Source organism: Phalacrocorax aristotelis, chromosome 26 (genome assembly GCF_949628215.1).
Source record: "Phalacrocorax aristotelis chromosome 26, bGulAri2.1, whole genome shotgun sequence".
NCBI classification, from domain to species: Eukaryota; Metazoa; Chordata; class Aves; order Suliformes; family Phalacrocoracidae; genus Phalacrocorax; species Phalacrocorax aristotelis.
This window is the reverse complement of record NC_134301.1, coordinates 2,388,863-2,409,228: the sequence shown is the minus strand read 5'-3', so window position 1 is coordinate 2,409,228 and position 20,366 is coordinate 2,388,863. Positions and strand designations below refer to the sequence as shown.

Here is a 20,366-nt window from a genome sequence, read left to right as displayed (position 1 = left end):
CCCCAGGCCCCGGCAGATTTTCCCCTTGATCCGCTCACAGCATGCTCATTCACGGGAAGCTCTAATTAGGGGGAATTAGTGGGGGCAGTTTGCGCAGCACCGGCTGCCCTCTGAGCGAACAGGATTTCACAGGGGTGCCGGGCAGGTTGGGCTAACGTCCATCCTCCTTCGAAGCTGCGGGTCTGCGTGTGTGGAGACCCAAGGGGACGTTTCGGGGAGCTGCCTGCCGTACCCCCTCCTGCTCCCAGTTACTGTCACCTGGCACTGGAAGCCCGATTTCAGCTGCTCGTCCCTGTAGGGGTTGGAAATCCCACCCTGCCACATCTTTGTCTCACCTCGGGGCGGCTCCCGAGCGCATGCTGGCCGAGGGAAGCTGCATCTCCACTAGCAAGGGGCATATTCAACAATAAGACTTGCTGAGCAGGATTCTGGGGAGATTATTTCAGCTGCGGGTGAACAAACCCCCCCCCCCCCCGACACTTCTCCGAGGGCTGGGGGAGCAGAAGCTCTGCCAGCCCTCGCCGCTCCGTTCCTGCCCCTCTACGCCCCGGCTGACCCTTCGCAGCAAACCGCGAGAGACTCCAACACCCCACGTGAATAAAACAAACTTTTAATAATGTACAGCAGAAATCGACAGCGTTGTTTTATATTAAACAAAAGATTTCCTATATTACATCGTATTTACATTTGCATACTGAAGAGGTAAAGTGTCTAAGTGGCTATTTTACAGTCCATTTCTAATAAAATATACAAAACCAAACAAAAAGGGGCAGAGAAGTACCAAGAGATCTGTTCTGAAGCCAGCGTACCACTGATTAACCCTGCGCCACGGACGAGAAGCACGAGCTCCGTACCTCTGCCTCTCCCCAACACCACCTGCCCTCGAGTATCTGACGTCTCCCCTCCTCGTTCTGAGCCGCTGCGGCATCGCTCTCGTCCTGAACCATCTGTAGTGTTGCATGGTTTTTTTTTTCCCCCCCACAGCTGCTGCAGCCACCTCTGAGCCGGGCACGTTTCAGAGCCGGGCAGCGATTCCTATGTTTGCTACCAGTCAGCTAAGTAAGCACTGCACCTCCCTGGCACATGTTTGCATGAAAAGTGCTGTATAAATGCTACATAGTCAGCGTTCCCATCTCAGATCCTCCTCGGTTTTGGCCATCTCGCGATGGCATCTCTCTACAAACAAGGCTTCTTCCACAATCCTGCTTATAGGGGATAACCTGCCGCCCTGCCCTCACCCCTTCTAACCTTATCCCGTCTGAAACCGCTCCGCTGTCTGCTGTTTGGTTTAGCGCTGAGGCAGATGCATGTGTGGCTACAGTTGGAGGGGTGGGTGAGTGAGTCAGTGCAAGTTACGTAGCTGATTTAGTGTCCTCGAGAAGCAGCCTGCACAGTTAACAGGGACGGGAGACTCGTACTCGGAAACGAGAGCCCGCAGTGCTCACGCGGGAGCGCGCGGCAGACGTACCTACTGGCGTGATGGGCTTTCCTATGGCAGTTTATTTCACAGTCGCTAAGACCTCCTCCCCAGCCCGCTGGGACGGGCCATCGCCGGGGTCCTGTTACAGCAGCTGAATAGTATCTGTGAAGCGCCCACCACCGCGGTTTCTAAATGCAGAAGGGTTTGGTTAAGGGACGCACAGCACTGGAGACACACGGTAGCCTCTGGCTGAGATCCGAGTCAGAACAAATCGGAAAGGGAAGCTGTACATTCACAAAGCGAACACTCCGCGCTGCTCCATGAACCAGCCCGAAAGCCTGCCGGCCCTCCCACGACAGCTCCGCGCCGCCCGACCGCCGAACTCCACGGGAGGATGCGAAATGGCTCCGAACACGATGCAAAAAAACCCACACTCCTCACATTACACAAAGTCACGGACAAGATAGGGAGTCTGGGGGAAGACGGACACATGGACAGATACACAGACAGCAAGAACAGAGTGTTTAAAAAAAAAAGTTAACCCCGGTGGCCGGAGCAGAGATGAAACCTCACCTTACGGAGCAGGCGCAAGGTTTGAGTAGAAACAGTTCCAGTGTAAATCGAGCTGTGTGCATTTGGTTTTTTTTCCTCTTTTTTTTTTTTTTTTTTTGCAGTGATTTCTTTACAAACAAACAGGTCAAGAGGTAATAATTATAGATTGTTTTTCTTCTCTTATAAAGAATTAACAATATTAAAAAAAGTTAAAATCCAGACCCTCCCATAAAACAATAATAATAAAAAATAATAATCAAAACCACTCCAGTTAAAAGTTATGGCTTCAGAGTTATATACTGTAGATACTGACCTACCCACCAAAGCACCGGCACTTCCCCGACTGCCTTTAGTGCTGCGGTCAGCACGACAGACTCAGCCCTCAGCCTCTTCCATTTCTGCTAGGCCCAGCTCTAGACAACGTTCAAACCAACTCTACTTCACCCTGATTCGGCGTTTAATCAAAAGAAAATTCATGCAGTTCCCCCCACCCCACAAGTTATACACAGCCACTTCCAGATTATGAGATATTTATACATGTATATTAAAAAGGTGGACACCGATTTCCAAACCCGCACCCCGCCGTCAGGCGCTGCCAAGCGCCGAGTGCCTCTCGGGGGGTGCAGAGCCCCGCGGAGCCTGCCCCACGCTGCCCAGCGCGCCTGCGAGGGCGCCTGGGTGGCGGACTCGGGAATCGCGCTCCTACGAGAACGGTCGCCTCGTTCCCCCGCGGCCTTGCTCTCCTTCCCGCCGGGCGCAGCACCTGCTCTACCTCCGGCATGCATCTCGGCCCCGTGGCATCTCTCCCTGCCAGGTCTCGCCTTCCACCCTACCAAGAATTACAAAGCCCAGGGGCTCAAGGCAAAAAAGCCTGGATTCCAGGAGTGAAGCCAGTTCCTCATTTGTTTTTTCTTAAAAATAAAAAATAAAAAAAAAAAAAGGGAGGGGGTGGCAGTGAGGCAACCTGATGGGAAGTTCCTGCAGCCGGCGTACGGGCAGCAAGGCCACAGCACCCATCGGAGAGCTAAGGATCCGGTTTTAAGCAGCCTGTCCAAGCTAGACAATGCTCACTACTCAACAAGGAGAGCACCAGCGCGCACAGCTCAAAAAAAGGACACTCTAGATTTGCACATGCACAGAAAGCACGAACAGAGATGAGCCACCCTACGGGCCGACACCGCACGTCTACGGAAGGAGATGAACAGGCACAGAGGACACGCGCACCTCGCGCATGCATACACCATTGCGCACACTGACAGCCAGTCAGATTGCTGTTTTTTTTTTTGACTCAGAATTTTTCAAGCTTAAGAAAAAGGAGGGAAATGGTTTCATGAAGCTGATAAACTGTTCAGGCTCAGCCTCTCAGAAGGGAGCACCATTTGTTTTGCAAACGCTTTTTCTGCATTAACGTGCCAGTCCCTGGAAAAATCCTCAGAGTACGGCAAGAAAAACCTTCCCTTTCCCTTCCCACTCCCAGCACCTGGCACCCCGGCCTCAAACACTGCCAACGGGTGCACCGCGCGCACTGAACTTTACAGGGATTTCCATTAAAGAAACAAGAGTTACGATCATGGCTGAGATCCCTCAGGTTAAGTCCCTCTCCAGTCTTCACGCTGTCAGGAGGTGATCATAAAGGTTTCTGATTGTTTCATACCCAAGCAGGGAAGAGAGCAATTCAGTAGGCTCCGTCACCCCACCTAGCAGCCTGTAGGTCACGCTGTCTGGTTGGTAGCAGTAGATTGGGCAGAAACACGAGGTAGGCCTCCATCACACGTCTACTCTAGCACGGCAGCTTTTGTGCAGTTTCCTCCTGCTGGGGCTCAGAGCCTAGATTTTCACATCTTCCTGGACACTGAGCTGTGAGAGGGTTTTCTTAATGCGGAGGGCGGTGAGTCGAGCCGCTCCGTTGGCGTACCAGCACTCTCGCATCATCTTACCCATCACCCGTAGTGCCTAGGCAAGAAACAACGGCAGATGTCAGCGCTCTCCTCTCCCCCGAGCCCGAGTCGGTCTGCCAGGCTGCCGCCGCCTGGACAGACACTGAGCTAGACCTCCTCACCTCCTAAAACTGGAGCTCAGCTTATGGTACTTACTCTTTACTCACCTTATCGAGGAGGAAGGGGATGTGAAGATGAAAGCAGACCTTACCTCGTAGCTTTGCCACCAGTTTGGGATATTAGGCCGTAGTTTCTGATCACATACGACCTTCCGCATCTCCTCAATAGAAGGATCGGAGGGTACAAGGTCGTAGTACGGAAGCTGATACTCTTCATGGATACCTGAAAGGCAGAGAAGGGGAAAGGCAGTTCCTGGGAGAATGTTCACTGAAGGCAGACTGATACTCCTTGGACTCTGTGACTCATTGCTGAGATGCGTCAACACTTTGCAGTTATTTAGAACAGAAATGAAGAATCTGGGATTTCAGTTTACAAGAAAAATTCTGGGAAATAAAATGCAGCTGCCCAAACTGGAACAGAGTCAGCGAGCTGCAACCAACACCTCCCAGCACGGAGGCAGGGTCACTGAACCTCGACTGCGCCGGCAGCAGGGCTGCCACGGGCACCACTGCGCTGCACTCCCGCCTGCAGCTGGATGTGCCGAGACACTCGTCTGTACTGATTCGGGGGAAGCAAGTCACCCACCAGATTGGCACCACCACTTCCTTAAAATCTGTCCAAAGGAACAGCAGCCACCAGCCAGAGCATTAACCCCCGCTTCCCCACACGGGCCAGTCTTTAACAGCAGTCCCGGGTCACTTCTGTTACCTCGCTCCGTAGCAACACAGACGGACGTACCCTCCTGCAGCCCTGCTCTCCGGGGTCCCCTCAAAGCTCACAAATACCCCATCAACAGACACCACCGAGGCTGGGAAACCCAGGAGCAAGCCGATGGCACGGGCACACAAAGGGTATTACCTCCTGCGTTGCACCTTCGAGCGATCTCCCAGTAGACCAAGCCCAAGGCATAGATATCGGCACATTTAAATGAATCAAAATGCTTCATGTTAATGGTTTCATCCAAGACTTCAGGGGCCATGTATCTGCAAAACAGAAAAGGAACAGCGTGTTCATTTTGAGAGAGGATCCTCCAGAAGACAGGAAATGGAAGGTTCTCCCACACAGCACTTCTCAGCAGACAAACCTCTGCCCTGCACAGCCTTAATCAGACAGAACTGGGCCCTGTGGTTTAACAGGGTGAACAAAACTCAGAAAGAATAGCAAGTTGGGAAAGAGGTAACAACGTCCAAAAGCACATCAGGCTCCAGACAGCAGGCCCCAAAAGGCCTCTGAGAATGCCAAGCTCCTGGTGCTGAGTTTAGGTAGCTGGCCTGCACCTCAGCTTGATGGCACCTGGAGACAAAGGTACTGACACCCCTTCAACATCGATCTGGGCACAACGCTGGCACACTGCGAAACACTAGGAAATGCTCAAGATGGGAGAATTTCACCAGCGCTCAACCAGCAGCTCAGGCATTTTGCTAGTCACACTCCGACACCTTTGAATTGCCGGCCAAGAACACCGTTCTCCTACCGTTTGGTTCCGACCCTTTGATTCGGCGCAATGTCAATCGTATCCGTAACTGAATCATGCCGGACGGCCAGACCCAGGTCCGCAATGGCACACGTCCCATTCTTCTTCACCAAAATGTTCTTGGATTTCAAGTCTCTGTGAGCAATCCCAGGCTTTCCTAGCAGAGTAAAATAAAGAGAAGCAGGGGTCAAGGTCTGGTGAAGTCTGTTAGTCAAACTGGCACAGAGGCAGTACCGGATTTCAGGGCGTTAGTTAAACTCTCGGTGTTGCAACACATTTTCCTGTTTGGATACACTTCGGTGCCGAAGAACAGAGCAGTGCTGGCAGCCTGCGGTATGCAGAGGCTCCACTCACGCTTCCGAGGCACTGCTGATGCAGTAGCATCCAGACGCCTCAAGAGGGACATAAACTCCATCGTCCCAGGCATCAGGCACGATGTCGACGTAAGGAGTTTATAATTCCGTTGCTGCCCGCGCTAATGTCCCACCCAAGTAGCACCGGTTTTAGGATGGGGATGTGGAATGCTGACCTCACTCCCGGCAGCTAGCACAAGGCTAACCCGCTTTGCAGCCAGCCAGAGCAACCAGTCTCTTTCTGGTCAATACTGACCAGATGAATCCGGGCTGACTCAGGCAGCGTTTTCTGCGCAGCACATCAGTCCCGCTCGATGATTCTGCTTCATTCTCCCCTCAGGAATCCCCAGCACCTTTTCAAACTTTGCTCTTACCCTGAGTGCCCACAATCTCCATGTGCAGATGGGCCAGCCCACTAGCAGCGGACAGGGCGAGCTTGATCATCCCCTCGATAGTCACTGTGTATCGATTCAGGTAGTCAAAGAGAGATCCGTGCTCATGGTAGTCAGAGACGAGCCACAGCTGAGTCCACGTTCCATTATCTGCAGCAGGAAAGAGACCGCGCTCAGACAGGCACAACGCAGGGACAGCACACGACCACCGAGCATCTTGCACCCTGTCTTTTTGGTACAGAGGAGAGCTGCTGGGTAAGGCTGCAGCTCAACAGCCAGCCTGGGGGCAAATAAGGTAAAGAACTTCAAGGCAAAACATGACTTTTTAAGGTACAGCTAATGCACCATCGCGCCTCTCAACAATAGCAGCAATTTTACCATCTTTTGGTGAGAAACGTTCAAATGTGTAGCTCTTTGAAAAGCACGCTGACAGTTTTCTTTAACCATTTAATCGTAAATCCAAGTGAAGAAATGCAGCTCCCAAGAGCAGACTGCACACTGGTGAAGTCCCAGCTCTCGGGACTGAGGCATTTTTTACCTTTGTTATCTGCAGCAATAAATCCCAGGATGTTCTCATGTCGCAACATAACGGTTTGATATATTTCCGCTTCCCTAAACCAGGAACGCTCCTCACGTGAAGAGAAGATTTTTACAGCTACGTCACCTCCGCGCCACCTGCCACGCCACACTTCCCCGAAGCGGCCTTTACCGATGATCTCCTGAAGGACAATCGTCCGAGCCACAGTCCGTTGGACAAAAAGCGGCAAACCTACGGACCAGAAATCGGAGGAATGAATGCCTGTTGCAGCAAAGGAAACTCCTGAAACCTCAGAGTCTGAAGTAAAGCATCAGACAACCCAGAAAGCTCTGCATTTGATAACAACCAGCAGCCTAAGCGAGACCCGAACAAGCAAACGGTGGTAGCTGCCACGTAGGACGTGCCATTTGGCTGCTTGGGCAGCATCTGCATATCGCTTTGAAGTAGCTTGCAAACCGCCAGCCATTAGGCACAGAGCAGCTGGGGAACTTCTGCTCTATGGCAGATCAAAGTAACTTTAGCCTGAATATGCAAAGAGTGGAACTTGTTGAAGACAGACTCTGCTAAAAAGCAGAAATCCCCCGGAACTTCTCTTAAAGGAGTCCTAACACAGCTGCCACCTCTTAGGTAAGCTACAGAGCTCACCTGCTGGGAGTGTGTTCAGAAGAGATCCCAAAACATTTTATATATAGCAGATGTGGTGCTAAAGGTTTATTCCCTGGTCAAATACCAGGTTGTTACATTCTCCGCCTCCGTGGATTATCCTACGGCTTCCATCTGCTGCAAAATTCTTTTTTTTAACCTAACTGCTTTCATAGTTCAAAGTCATGAATAAAACGATGACTTCCCTATCTACTCTGAGGAGGATTTCTTCTAAGTGCTACAGAAGCGAACGCTGTACCTCCACTTCGGAAGACCCAAGGATTCTTTCGGATGAAATGACCTGTGCAAATGCAGTATTTGCACACTGTAAAATGTTGAGCTGCTGGGATCTTTCCCCTTTTCCTGCCAGCTTTGACGCAGGTGACATCCTGCGTCCTCTTTTGAAAGCCAACAACCCACAGGTTAGCAGCCAATGTCTGTTTCCAACCCAAATCCAGTTCCAGGGCTAAATTTGAAATAGATGTAGCCGTTTGAGTTATCCTCTTGCAGGAGAGGAGGAAAGCTACACAAATCTGTTTTCACGCAGCAGCAGTTAAGGAGGAGTTGAAGTACTGCTTTTACCTAGGCTAAGCACTGAACACTGACACGGAGCCGTGGCTACAGCATCTACTGCATGACTGAATTTAAAACATGCCCTCCACATTACCCAGGACAAGGCAACGCGAACAGGCTGACGATGCAACGGCCCCAGCCGCGCAATGCTGTGGCAACCAGGAGCCCAGGGCAGACGGCTCCATTGCAAAGACAAGTTCTCATTCGTCATTTCCAGTCATATCCCAATACCTGAGCCAGAGCCAGAGGTGGAGAGATCGTAGACGAGATCTTGCAAGGTCTTATCCTTTGACAGGCACATTTCACAAGAGGGGTCTTCCATGTCCAGCCGCTGACGATTGTGATAGACTCGTTGGTGGTGGTGAAAAACAAAGACTACTATGATCGTGACAACAAACACAAGGAAGACAGGTCCGGCAATCACCGCCACCAGCTCCACAGGACCCCAGCTCGACGGGGGCTCGTTATCTTTCAGGTGTCCTTGAGAGGAAAGGGAGGCAAAAACCAGAGACCTTTAGAAAATTATCACTCCTTCACAAGAGTTCTTTAAGGACTTTCTTCTTGTGTTTTAATTATCCTCTCAGAGCCTGGACAATTTTAGCTTGCTGTGCCAGGGTGGTAGAGGACACAGCAAATAGCGGTGTTAACATGGGACTGATCGAGTCATCAGGCAGGCAAACTACAGCTAAAACCCCCAAAAGGAGATGGTGCTTCATCTGTGGGATCAGGGGTTATTGGCACTTGCTATTTAAAAGAGGCTGGAGCCTGTTCTGGGCTGAATTTGCTAGAACAGCCTGCGTTTTACCTGCCAGAGTAAAACCATCGGGTCAGTAAGGACTCATTTCTCCCTCTCTCCCCTCCTCCCTGTAACAACCAGGGAAGACTCGTACCTGAAGACAATAATTTGAGACCAGATAAGACTTCTCCACTACACCCAAGAAAAATGGATACTGCAGCCTTTGTTCGACCCACTAAATAACAGCCCAAAACGGAAAGTAAGGAGATATGAGGAAGTACCGCCTGCCCTCTCTGTCCCAGGAACTAGAAAGAAGCAGACGTTTCCCACACCCTCGCTCAGAGGCAGGGTTGCTTCCTCTTGGTGTACTCAGGATCCAGGCACCTCTCCACCCCACACACTTCACTCTGAAGCTGCTGCCACGCTTCCATACTCATGGCTCATCACTGGAAAGATCTGCAGCCCTAGAAGAAGGAAAGCCACTCTATCCGATAAAAGGCAGCCTACAGCACAACTCAGCGCCGGAAAAGAGATCTGAGCTGTGCCCAGGGAACGCGCACCGTCCTTGGGCCACTGCAGGCACAGAGTATCATGCAGCAGAGATTTATATTCAACTGTAGATGAACATTGCTGCTGCTGCTGCTTTCAGGAGCCTGGGAGGATACCAGCAGCGGGGCTGATACGGTGAGGGGAGTCTCATGATACCGAGCTACTGAGTGCAGTAAAACTGCAAAAACCCCCAAACTTTGGAAGCTTCTCCTACCCTAAAGCACAACCTCATCATCTGGTGACATTTTGTCAGCTACAGGGGAGTTCTAGCAACTTCCCATTTTAATTTGAAGTAGTTCCTTATTATTTCCACTTTACAGATCAAGGAAATAAACCTAGTGCTCAGGTTCACACAGCAACCTAAGGGAGGAAATAAAGACAGGGCCAAGAACTCTTATTCCCAAACAGACAGCTTCTCTCCTCCCCACTTCAAACAGACAATTTATTTAGCTCTCTACTCACCACTGGGAACCATTAAATCAATTTTGTTGCAAAAATCGGAGTAGCAGCAGTGAGTATTACGCAGATCTTCTGAACTCAGACAATAGAAGGGTTTCCCAGCAGGAATCAATTTTGCTTCAGGAATGCAGGTCCGAACGTGATGCTTAACACCATCCAGATTGAAGACCGAAACCATGCATGCGCCGTCCGTTTCACAGGTGGAGTTTGCTTGTTTGCAGTCAGAGCACAAACATGTCAAAGCTGCAGAAGTCAAAACAAGACCACCTCCTTAAAACCCAGAGACCAAATGCTCAGACAAGAGAAAACTAACATTAAATTTCCCATTTCAGAGGGAACCGGCCATTCTTAGGCTCAGGAATTAGAGTTTAGGCACAGAACAAGTCACACTCAATATTTCAGACCCACAAGAACCCATGGAAGGGCAAAATACAACATGGAAGCAGAGGAGCCTTTCCAGGAGACGACTGCCCAGACAGCCCTTTTTCCTGCCCCTGTTGCAACCGCTAACGGAGATGACCCGAGTCATCCCTGCAAACCAGGCTAGATTTTACCGAGATCCACTCCCCACCCAACCTAGGGTCAGAACTCAAATTGAAAAACAACAATTACTCAAACTGACAGACTCGATTTCACCTGAACTGCCTGTCCAGGCTTCTTCAGCTACACCAAGGACAAGCCGCCTGTTACGGGTTAGTGAGGGACGACCACCCCAGCTCGCGGGAGACAACAAGCAGTTGGCAGATGCCAAAACAAAACCAATTCAAACCGACTACACAAGCCAAGCGTGCTACACCCAACTAGATCAGTCACTTATTTAGTAACTGCTTTCCTGATCCGAGACGCTACCTTGGGTCAAATACATTCCTGGCTTTTTGCCAGGATTATTTGGGTAAAGAGCAAAAGGAGAAACTCCAAGGCAGATTCCCACATTTTTCCACCTCCCAGCTGCCACTGTGCTTTTCTCAAGCTGCCTGAAAAACTGTAAGCAAATCCCCAGGCATCGCCATCCTTGGGAACAAAGAGCGAATACAACAATGTCAAGAAGAAGGGTGGGGCTTGTTTAGCAGCACGCAGTATTTTCTGCAGCTTTCATCAGATCTTTCTGCCTCCCCGGGGGGATTCAGAAACATGTACTTACCCGCTGCAGAAATGGTCTTTCAGGTAGAGAGCGTTTGAAGAAGCGTTTTAAAAGATACCAGCGCCACACTTAACTCTCCCCAATCAGATAGCTAAATCTTCTACATCTGCTCGTACCCCCTCAGTCTCAAGACACACACCAAAGTCACTGTCGACACTTGCGTGTGTGTCAGCCACCTTCCCGTGGGGCAAGGGAAATGCCGAGCCCTCAGTCATACCACCTCTGGCAACTAGCAGATCTAAGGAGCGTCAATCAGCATTCAAGGATATTCATGGCACTGGAAGAGCCTCTTGCTCCCAGCCAGCGCACGGTCCAAAGCGGAGCGGAGCATTACGCTGCTGGGGGCACGTTACCTTGAGCTTAACAAAAAACAAGCGGGTCTGATGAACTTCAGGGTACATTTAGGAGAAAGACGCCCATTAGCCCTTATCGCCAGTGTCCTAGGTAAATCAGTTAGGCTAATTGCATTACTATTCACTTAATTCTCTCTGGACACTGCGCTCTTCATTTCCTAGCTGTTTTGTGAGCTGCCTAACAGCTCCAAGGTGGGCTGCAGTATTTCAGACAGGCTAAATGCCTGGTGAGTTTTGAACCAGCAGATCCCCAACTGCAGAAGCAGTAAAAAGCCAGTAAACCCCAGAAGAGCTGTTAAGTGAGACGTCCTTAAAAAGCATGAGCAAATGCAGCTTATTACTATGTGCTTAGCACAGGCCAAGGAAAAGGGACATAGAATGGAAAATGGACAGGGAAGACCCCGAGACTGAACGATATTGAAGGGCTGAGAGCACCACACCCATGGATTATGCAGCTTTTAAGGGGAAACTTTATAATGAAAGGAGAAATACCCACTACTAATGATCAACCTGACAAACAGCTCCGAGTACACAGTTTTCCAGCAGTCAGCAGAGCACAGAAAAAACAATTTTTCTGAAAAATACGCACACTTGGGGGAACAAAGGTCGGTTTATAATGGAGTTTTTATGAAAACATGAGAAAGGGAAGAGCAGCCAGGGCACATTCCTACCTTCAAGTACACTTAAAAGGAAATAGTGTTTTAAAGCATCTCCTTTATTACTTTATCAAAACTCAAGGTACAAATTAAAACCATTTAAACCACACACACCTTTCACCATGCAGGCTCTTTTCAACTTGATTTAGATACAGCAAAACTGAACTTTGTTCCTGTTAGATTAATTTCTAAGGTCTCAAGCCCAAGATTGAGACTATGGCAGTTTCACTTCCAGAAGCTCAGAAGTAAACAAAACACTTCAACACACTAATAAAACTGGTTTTGTAAACTTCTTACTGAAGTGTCTGGCCTGAAACTAAGCATCCTTTTCAGAAGAAAAGCGGAGGAGCTGGTTGTATCTGCTCAGTTTCATTTCTAGAGTTAAAACAAAAAAGAAATCACTTTACCTGCAAGGTATGATACCAGAGCCCCAGCGCACAGGGACAGAGTAAGATCCTTATCTGCTCCGTGCAGAAAGCAGAAGTTTCCTGCTAAGGAGGGGTATGCCCCACAGAGCTCGGCCTCATTTCACCTCCCGGTGGTGTCAGCTGATGCTCCCCCTTTGAGACAACTGCTCTTTTTTAAGAGCAATTCCTACAGTTCGCATCTCAAACCCCCTACCTAAGGAGAGCTGTGTGAACAAAGAAAACTAAGCCTTTGGCACACCTATGTACTTCTGCTACACCTTTCATGAGAGACCCTCGAGGGGCTTTCTAGATACTCTAGCCCATAACCTCTGGGCTGCAGGTAGGCACTCAAAATTTAGGACGGATGGTCAGATCCCTGGGTAGAAGCTGAAGTCCAGCTCCAGCCTCCCTCGAGCAGCCAGGAGTCGACTCTGCCTTTAATTTTATTATGAAAAAACACAGAATATATATCTACCATCGCTACAGCCGTATCTTCCCTAAGCATCACCTACCGCCGGCTGCCAGTGCTGCAGCGAGAAGGGCCCCGCTCCCGCAGGCACCGGCTGTGCCAGGGAGGAAAGGCCTGTCTGCGCCGGGGCTCGCCGGGAACCGGGAAGCTTCCGGCACACAGGAGAATTACAGGGCAACCTGCATGGGTCCAGCATTTCAAGTCTGATTAACCAGAGGGGAAAGTTCTTCTCATATCAGTAACACCAGAAGCTAGGAAAAAATCAACCTTTCCTTCCCCTTGGGTGGGGGTCAGAAAACGGACAGGTACACAGAGCTCCCCGCCGGGCATCTCCTGGGTGTTCCCGAGAGCAGCTGGGGACGTCTGGGCAAAGCAAATGGAGACAGGAGTGAAGAAAAGCATTTTTCATGCCAACAGCATTCTTTTTATTTGGGAAGAAAAGCTCCTATTAAGCAAAACATATAATCTACTTAATAAAAGAAACTGACTGGGCTGAAGAAAATAGATGGGGCAAAGGAAAACAAAAGAGCAGTTCACGCAGCCGGGGCAGCGAGTTCCCCTCTCACAGAACGCCTGGGGATGAGTCTGCGCGGAAGGTGCTACAGAAGTTGGCAGCAGAGTCTGCCCTATCTGCTCAGCACACTCCTCCTGACATTCTGCTCAGAGACAAACCCGACCCTTTAAAGAAGCTGTTTAAAAAAGCCTAACGTTAAGCTGCAGATTCTCAGAATAAAAGCTTTTTTCTCACTCGGGAGATGGATCAGGTCGGTATTTATACCGAAGCAAAACCCTCACTGCGACTGAATCCAAGGCAGAGCGCAGGTGGTCGTGACATCAATCGCAGGAGCGAGCCAGCCCGGTGCCGGTCCTCACCGCTCTTCCTACAAACCGGAGCGGCCAGTCGGCACTGCCAAAAAACCTCCTTGTTCTTGTTCCTCAACTAACGCAGCCCAGGGCTCTGCCGCTGGGCCGGCTCGTCCTTCAGGTGACCACCCTGGGCCCAAAAGGCGCTTCTGCTCCCTGCGAGGTGCCCAGCGAGGTTTACGGGTTACAGGTGGCAGCAGGATTGCTCCTGGCAGGGACCGGGAGGTATTGGTATCCCTCTGCATTAACTACAGCAGAGAGGAAAACACAAGAAGGCCCTCTTCTACCAAATTTCCCTGTTAAAGGTGACCCGTATTTACAAAATGAATCCAAACAAACAGGTGGGGGTCCGGGGATTAGGGCTCTATGCTCCAGGGAGGCTAAAATGTTAAGACCCGACAGTCAAAGAACATTTCCTTTTTTTCAGCAACTATCTGAGCTCATTTTGCACATATTTATTCTCACACAGGATTGTATGTGTCAAGATGTCTCTGTAGCTAGACAGGGGAAAGTTTCACAGCAAAATCTCATGTAATGGTGTTAACCACCTTTTGGAATACGTTTTCCAAAAATCTCCTGAAGCTGTGCTATGCAGGATGGCATTTTCTCAGGGCTACATGCTACCTGATCAAGATGTATTAAGATAATTAACCCGAAGATGATCATAGGTAAAATTGCCAATAACCACCCACGTATTTACCAGATAAACAGATTTTTGCAGAGATTGTAAGCTGCTGTTCTTTTTCAACAGTTTGAATCGAGGCTGGAAGAACAATGATTCCCCTGACTTGTGAGCCTTTATAAAGCTCTGGAACAGGAGCTGCAATTTATTATGTCTCTGTACAGCACCTAACTTAATGAGACCCAATCTGGTAGTGATGTTTTAATGTTGCAGCAGCATAATGTTAGCAAGAGAAATGGAAAACAATTGGGTTTGTACCTCTGCTGTTTCTTTAGATGGTATAATGAAGATGGACATGTGTAAACATGCTTGGAAGAAACACACACCTTTCTGTGTCTCCCTATATGCTGTGCCGACATAAAGAAAGAATAACCTTTATCACAGAGCGTTTTGCCCAAGAACTTAGGAACAAAAGGCTTAGGAACAAAATCCATTCCCTTGCGGCAAGGGAGCAGAGGTCTGTTCCGGAGTCCCTTTGTGCTCCCACTCCAAGAACAGTGCTTCAAGGAAATAACCAGGGCTTCGTGTTCAAAAGGCAGGGATGAGGATGCTCAAAGCAATCTGATGATGACTTTAAAAACAAAGATTTACCTTCCATTACATTCACCTCGATTCTTCTGCTGCCTGGCGTCAACAACTGGGATCCCTGCATCCCTCTCTAGGATACGTCCGAGTCCAAAACGCCCGCCCTGTACAGCGCACCAGCATCTTCTCCAAGCCCCAGAGCCCGTCTCCAAAACCAAGCGCAAGGCCAGCTCTGGATGCGCTGGTTCTGGACACTCACGGTGCCCCGGTTTCCTTACAGAGGAGCTCGAGGTGAGCGCAATTTGCTCTTCTGTAGCTGGAGTACCGCCACCTCGAATATCCTTCCTACATCTTGCTGCCCCATCAACTTCTCCTCCTACTTTCGTATCTCGACATCTCTCTTGCTCCTTGCTGGTGCTTATGAAATCTACTGACCTGCTGTTGCTAAATGAGAGAGAGTTAAAATTAGCTGCAAAGTACTATGAAAAAAGCACTTTCATGCAAGTCATCCAGAAACTAAAAATTGTACTAGGATATTTAAAGTTGGAAACAAGAGTCCCAACTTTCTCAAGCTGGCTGCCGTCCCCTGGCACAGGTTGAACCTGCCATGAACACATCATGGCTGACTAGAGAACATGTACTAAATGGGAAACAAAAAAAGGCAGGAAGAACGTGCTCTCATTTTTAAAGTGAAGAACTTTCCCTGCATCTACTCAAGTAACACAAAAGGAGAGCTTCAAAATGAATTTTAAATAAGTGAATTGACAGGAGTCTCATCATTAATAGGTTAATTAGAAGAAGCCTTGACATTTCTGCTGCTGTTGCTCTTCAACTCAGAAAACAGACATATGGCTCCGAACTCCCTCTCCAGGCTCTGGTCTGAAACCTATTTTGTGTTTTAACTTGTTAGGAAACCAGTTTAGGAGCCACCCATACCATACCAGGACTGTGGAATAGGGTCCTGCAAAGCAGCCGCACAGCAAGGCAGATGCACAGGTCATTATTGACGGCTTTCAAGACTTAAAAACGATTCTGTGCGTTCTTAGGCAATTGGTACACGCTTTTTCATAGTCTAAATAACAAGTTGTTTAATGTGCAGTCTATACTCCGACACCCAGCAGTCCGCAGGTTACTTTCAAAAAGCCCACAGAAAACAGCAAGCGCTTGAAGCCCTTCCACAAAGGCTTGGATTTCTATGTGCAGTGAGTCTGCTTTTATGATGAATAAATATATATATGGGTCCACAAGCAACGAGAAGGGAGACTGGAAAGCCAGTGGCTTAAATAATGAGGACAAGGGAGGCCCCCACCCCATACGGCCGCTCACACACGAGGGTCTGACTCCACAAGCTCAGCACCAGCGGATGTTTCATCCCCGTAACACCATCGCAGCTTTCTCCCTCGAGACGAGCAATTCCTTCTCGGTCTGCTCAGATAACCGTGCTGGCTGCACAGTGGAGAACATATTTCCACTGGTCAACACCCAGTGAACTTTGCTTGCTGTTAAGAGAATTGACGTTTTACTTCACTTCTTTCGCAATAGTGATTTCCGGAGCATCCACTACTGGCAGCGGACGCTGTACCCAGGGAAAAAAAAATCCGAGCTGTCTGGCCAAGGAGTTGAAGGAGTTCAAGAATGCTTGTTGGACACTGTTTTTAATTTCCAGTTAGAGGAGTCTTTCTTGGAAAGTTGTAAGATGTAACTTATGGACCACGCGGAGTTTGCCTGATTTAACCGGGTAAATATTTTAAGCAGGTGTTAATAATAAAATCTGCCGGCCCAAGATTGCTCCCCACAGTATTCTTTTGCTTTATTTCAAACAGGCAAACAAAGCCTACCTACAACCACCCTGTAACCATCGCTGCAGAGGCACCTTTTTTTTACCCCCCGTTTCCTTTTTTTTAAAGCAAGGAGCGTGGAGGGGTGTTTTCAACTCTGTTTACCGACGCACACAGAGGTTCACAGCTCCCAAGCACCGCAGAAATCAGGATGCTTTTCCAACCTAGCCTGAAATAAGCAGCTGTTAAGACCTCCTGTATAAAGCACAATAGTAAGGGCAGCCCTTGCTGGCTGAGGAGGCACACCGAATGTGCATCATGGCTGCTCAAGCAGCAAACAATTCACAGGGTTAGAGCCCCTATTCCCTGCCAACCTGCTCCCAGCTCCACAAACGTGGCTCCCTCACGCCCTTGAAGCCAGGCTGAGCTCACACCTTTTACCGGACAGCACGAACAAAAATGTGCAGCATGTACCGAGCGGAAACAATAGCCTGCCTTACAGAGCCCAATATCAAAGGCACTGATAGTTGTCCGAGTTTCCAGGAGATATGCACAGTCAATTGGCCCTTTCCTGTTTATTTATTATTATATTTTTAAAATAAACACCAGCTGTATATAAAATCCAGAGTGGAAGTCTGAGCCTACGTGCGATGAGTCTCATTTGGGCCTGCTTTGCCATTTATCTCAGAAAAGCTGAAACACCTTCCTAAGGCTGGATTTTACTTTAGGTTAAAACAAAGCCCAGCCGCTCTCCCCTAAAGCACATTTGTATTACCAGATTGAACAGGACTTGTAAATACACCCCTAACCTACTGCCCTAGTGGGGTTTAAAGCCATTTTCTGCAGCTAACAAGTCCAGATCTGCACACACACAGTTATTACCTCCTGACAGTCGGTTGGTAATACCTAACACGAACGGTGAGAGGATTGGGGAGGAGAAAAATGTTTCAGTGCGGTTCTTGTTGGAACAGGTACCTGCATTACACAAGCAGCGATCGCCCCCGATAGCCACAGAGAGACGGACCGAGCAGCAAAGCCTGGGACACTGGAAAGGCCACCGCCACTGGCCTGTCCTCTGCTCCTGCCAAGAGGTGCTCAGGGATGCTTCGGCCCCATCCAGCTCTGGGGAAAAGGGCCAATCTCTTTAAAAGCATGGGGCTGATACCTCTCGCTCTTCCCTCAGGAAGCGGCAGCAGTTGCACCCCCCAAGGTAAAGAAAAAGGATCGCCACAGAGCAAACAACGGAAACAAAAGAGTTTTCCCTCGCTCACCACCCTCCAAACAAATATTTACAGTTGGTATAATCCAGAGGCACAGGGTTCAGAAAGGTTCCTTTAAAAGAAAAACACAACCCACAGATTCCGAGAGGCTATATTCTAAGCGCACATTGCAATCTCTGGTGCATGGGGGGCTGCTGAAGCCCCCCCCTCAGCCGGGTCAACAGGCTGAATGGGAAGAGGCCACAAACTCCTGCGGCCTGATAGAGGCTCAGCAACAACATGGTGGCACTTCCCACCCCAGGGCTGATCCACCCTCCCAGCGCCTGCCCCACGCCGAGACCCCGCTTCCCAGGGCTGCAAAGTGCCCCCACGGACCCATGCGCCCAGGCCCCCAACACACACAGACCCCCCAGTTCTTCCCCACTCTGGGAAAAGCCCATAAATTCCAGTTTCCTTCATAATCTCCTGAAGACAGGCTGGAAGACTCCCAGTTCTCTTCCCAGCCAAAGCCAAGAGAAGCCTGTCCCTCCTCGGAGCACCCCGGCCACCGCAGGTCTCCCCGCGCACCGGGGAGGCCCCACTCCCCGGCCCCCATCCCCAATTGCTGCTGCCCCAACCGTCCCGTCTGGGGAGGGTATGCCCCCCCCCAACAAGCTCAGGGTCCCCTTCACACCACGCACCCCACCAATGACCCCCCCCGTGAGCATCCCCCCGCCCCAGGGGCTCGGTGGTACCCAACACACCGGGGGCCCAACCCCGCACCCAGCCCTCGATGCCTCCAGAGACCCCCCCCGCCCACCTCCCAGGGCCCCCAACCCCACGGATCCCCCCCTATTCCTTCTCCCCACCCTGAAACACCTGCCTGCGTCCCCCAGGCCCCCCCCGCCCATAGCCTCCCCTGCCCACAGCCCCGCCCCAGCCCCCCTCAGGGCTCTCCCCGTAGCCTAGAGAAAACCTCCAGGCCCCCAAACACCCTCGCACCCCCTTCCCTCCCCTGATCCCCCCTGAAATCTCACCCCCATCCCCAACCCCCCCCCTCACCTGCCCCCCGGCCTCCCCGGGCCGACCTCACCCACAGGATCGGGCTCGTCCCTGCCCCCCCCCCCCCCCCCCCCCCCCCAGCTCCCCTCAATCCCCCGCATCGCCACCCCTCTCCGGTTCTCCTCATCGATCCCCGGTTCCCCTCACGATTCCACCCCCGGTTCCCCTCAGCACCCCCACCCCGGTTCCCTCTCCCCGGTTCCCCTCACGGCGCCGGGCGGGGGCGGGGCGGCGCGCCGCCATGTTGTGCCCGGTGCGGGCCGGACCCGGGCACCGCCACTCACCGTGGGCCCCGCCGAACGCCCCGGCCAGGAGCAGGACGAGCAGGAGGGTGGCGGCGGCGGGCGGCGGCGGCGGCGGCAGACGGGCACAGGGCGGCAGCGGCGGCGGAGGGGGGGCGGCCATGGCGAGCGCCGCGGCCTCGGTGCCGAGCGGCCGCCAGCGCCTGCGGGAGGGGCGAGCGCCGGCGCGCGGCCTGGGGGCGGGGCAAGCCTTAAAGGGGACGGCCCACCCCGCGCGTCTTAAAGGGGAGTGTCCGCCAGGCGCGGATCGGCGGACACGGAACCGGGGTTGGGGGGAAGGACGTGGGCAATGGCGTGTGTGCGTGATTTGTGCGCGAGGTGTATGCGCGCGCGGTGTGTGTGCATACGTGATTTGTGTGTGTGGCAGGATATGCGTGCGTGATCTGTGCGTGCGCGTGGTTTGTGCGCGTGCATGCGCGATTTGTGCGTGATCTGTGCGTGACTTGTGCGCGCGCGATCTGTGCGCGTGTGCGTGCAGGGTTTGTGCGCGCGTGATTTGTGCGCGTGTGCAGGATTTGTGTATGTGCGCGTGACCCGCGGGTGCGCGCGCGCGTGCCGGCGCCGTGTGTGCGTGTGCAGGCGGGCGCGCACGGCCGCGCAGCGTCGGGAGGGTGCGTGCAGGGGGCACGTGCAGCCCGCGTGTGCACCGTGAGGCGTGCGCTCTCCCGCAGCGTGTTGCGGGTGCGCGGTGTGAGCAGTGTCTGCGCGGCGGCGGGGGGCGGGCAGGGCAGGCAGGGGGCTGTGAGCCACGGGCCTGGGGCGGCTGGTGCACGGTGGGGACTGAGCCATGGTCAGGCTGGGCCCCCCCGAGCCCCGGGCTGAGCCCCCCAACCCCAAGCCGAGACCCCCGGGCGGGGCACCCCGAGCCCCAGGCTGAGCCCCCCAACCCCAAGCCGAGACCCCCGGGCGGGGCACCCCGAGCCCCAGGCTGAGCCCCCCAAACCCCAAGCTGAGCCCCAGGCAGGGCACCCCGAGCCCCGGGGTGAGCACCCCAAACCCCAAGCTGAGCCCCAGGCAGGGCACCCCGAGCCCCAGGCTGAGCCCCCCAAACCCCAAGCCGAGACCCCCGGGCGGGGCACCCCGAGCCCCAGGCTGAGCCCCCCAAACCCCAAGCCGAGACCCCCGGGCGGGGCACCCCGAGCCCCAGGCTGAGCCCCCCAAACCCCAAGCTGAGCCCCAGGCA

At 51.9% G+C, this 20,366-nt stretch overlaps 1 protein-coding gene across 1 annotated transcript; it reads right to left on the bottom strand.

Annotated features, from left to right (window-relative positions):
* Positions 1-2,019: 2,019 nt before the first annotated feature.
* On the bottom strand, positions 2,020-19,352 carry ACVR1B (activin A receptor type 1B). The gene is made up of 9 exons (XM_075075503.1): positions 19,166-19,352; positions 9,749-9,988; positions 8,233-8,481; positions 6,787-7,017; positions 6,231-6,398; positions 5,504-5,660; positions 4,888-5,012; positions 4,121-4,251; positions 2,020-3,925 (listed from the first exon to the last, which is right to left on the bottom strand). The coding sequence occupies exons 1-9, from the start codon at positions 19,284-19,286 to the stop codon at positions 3,800-3,802; spliced, it is 1,548 nt and encodes a 515-aa protein (XP_074931604.1). The 5' UTR covers positions 19,287-19,352; the 3' UTR covers positions 2,020-3,799.
* Positions 19,353-20,366: the final 1,014 nt, after the last annotated feature.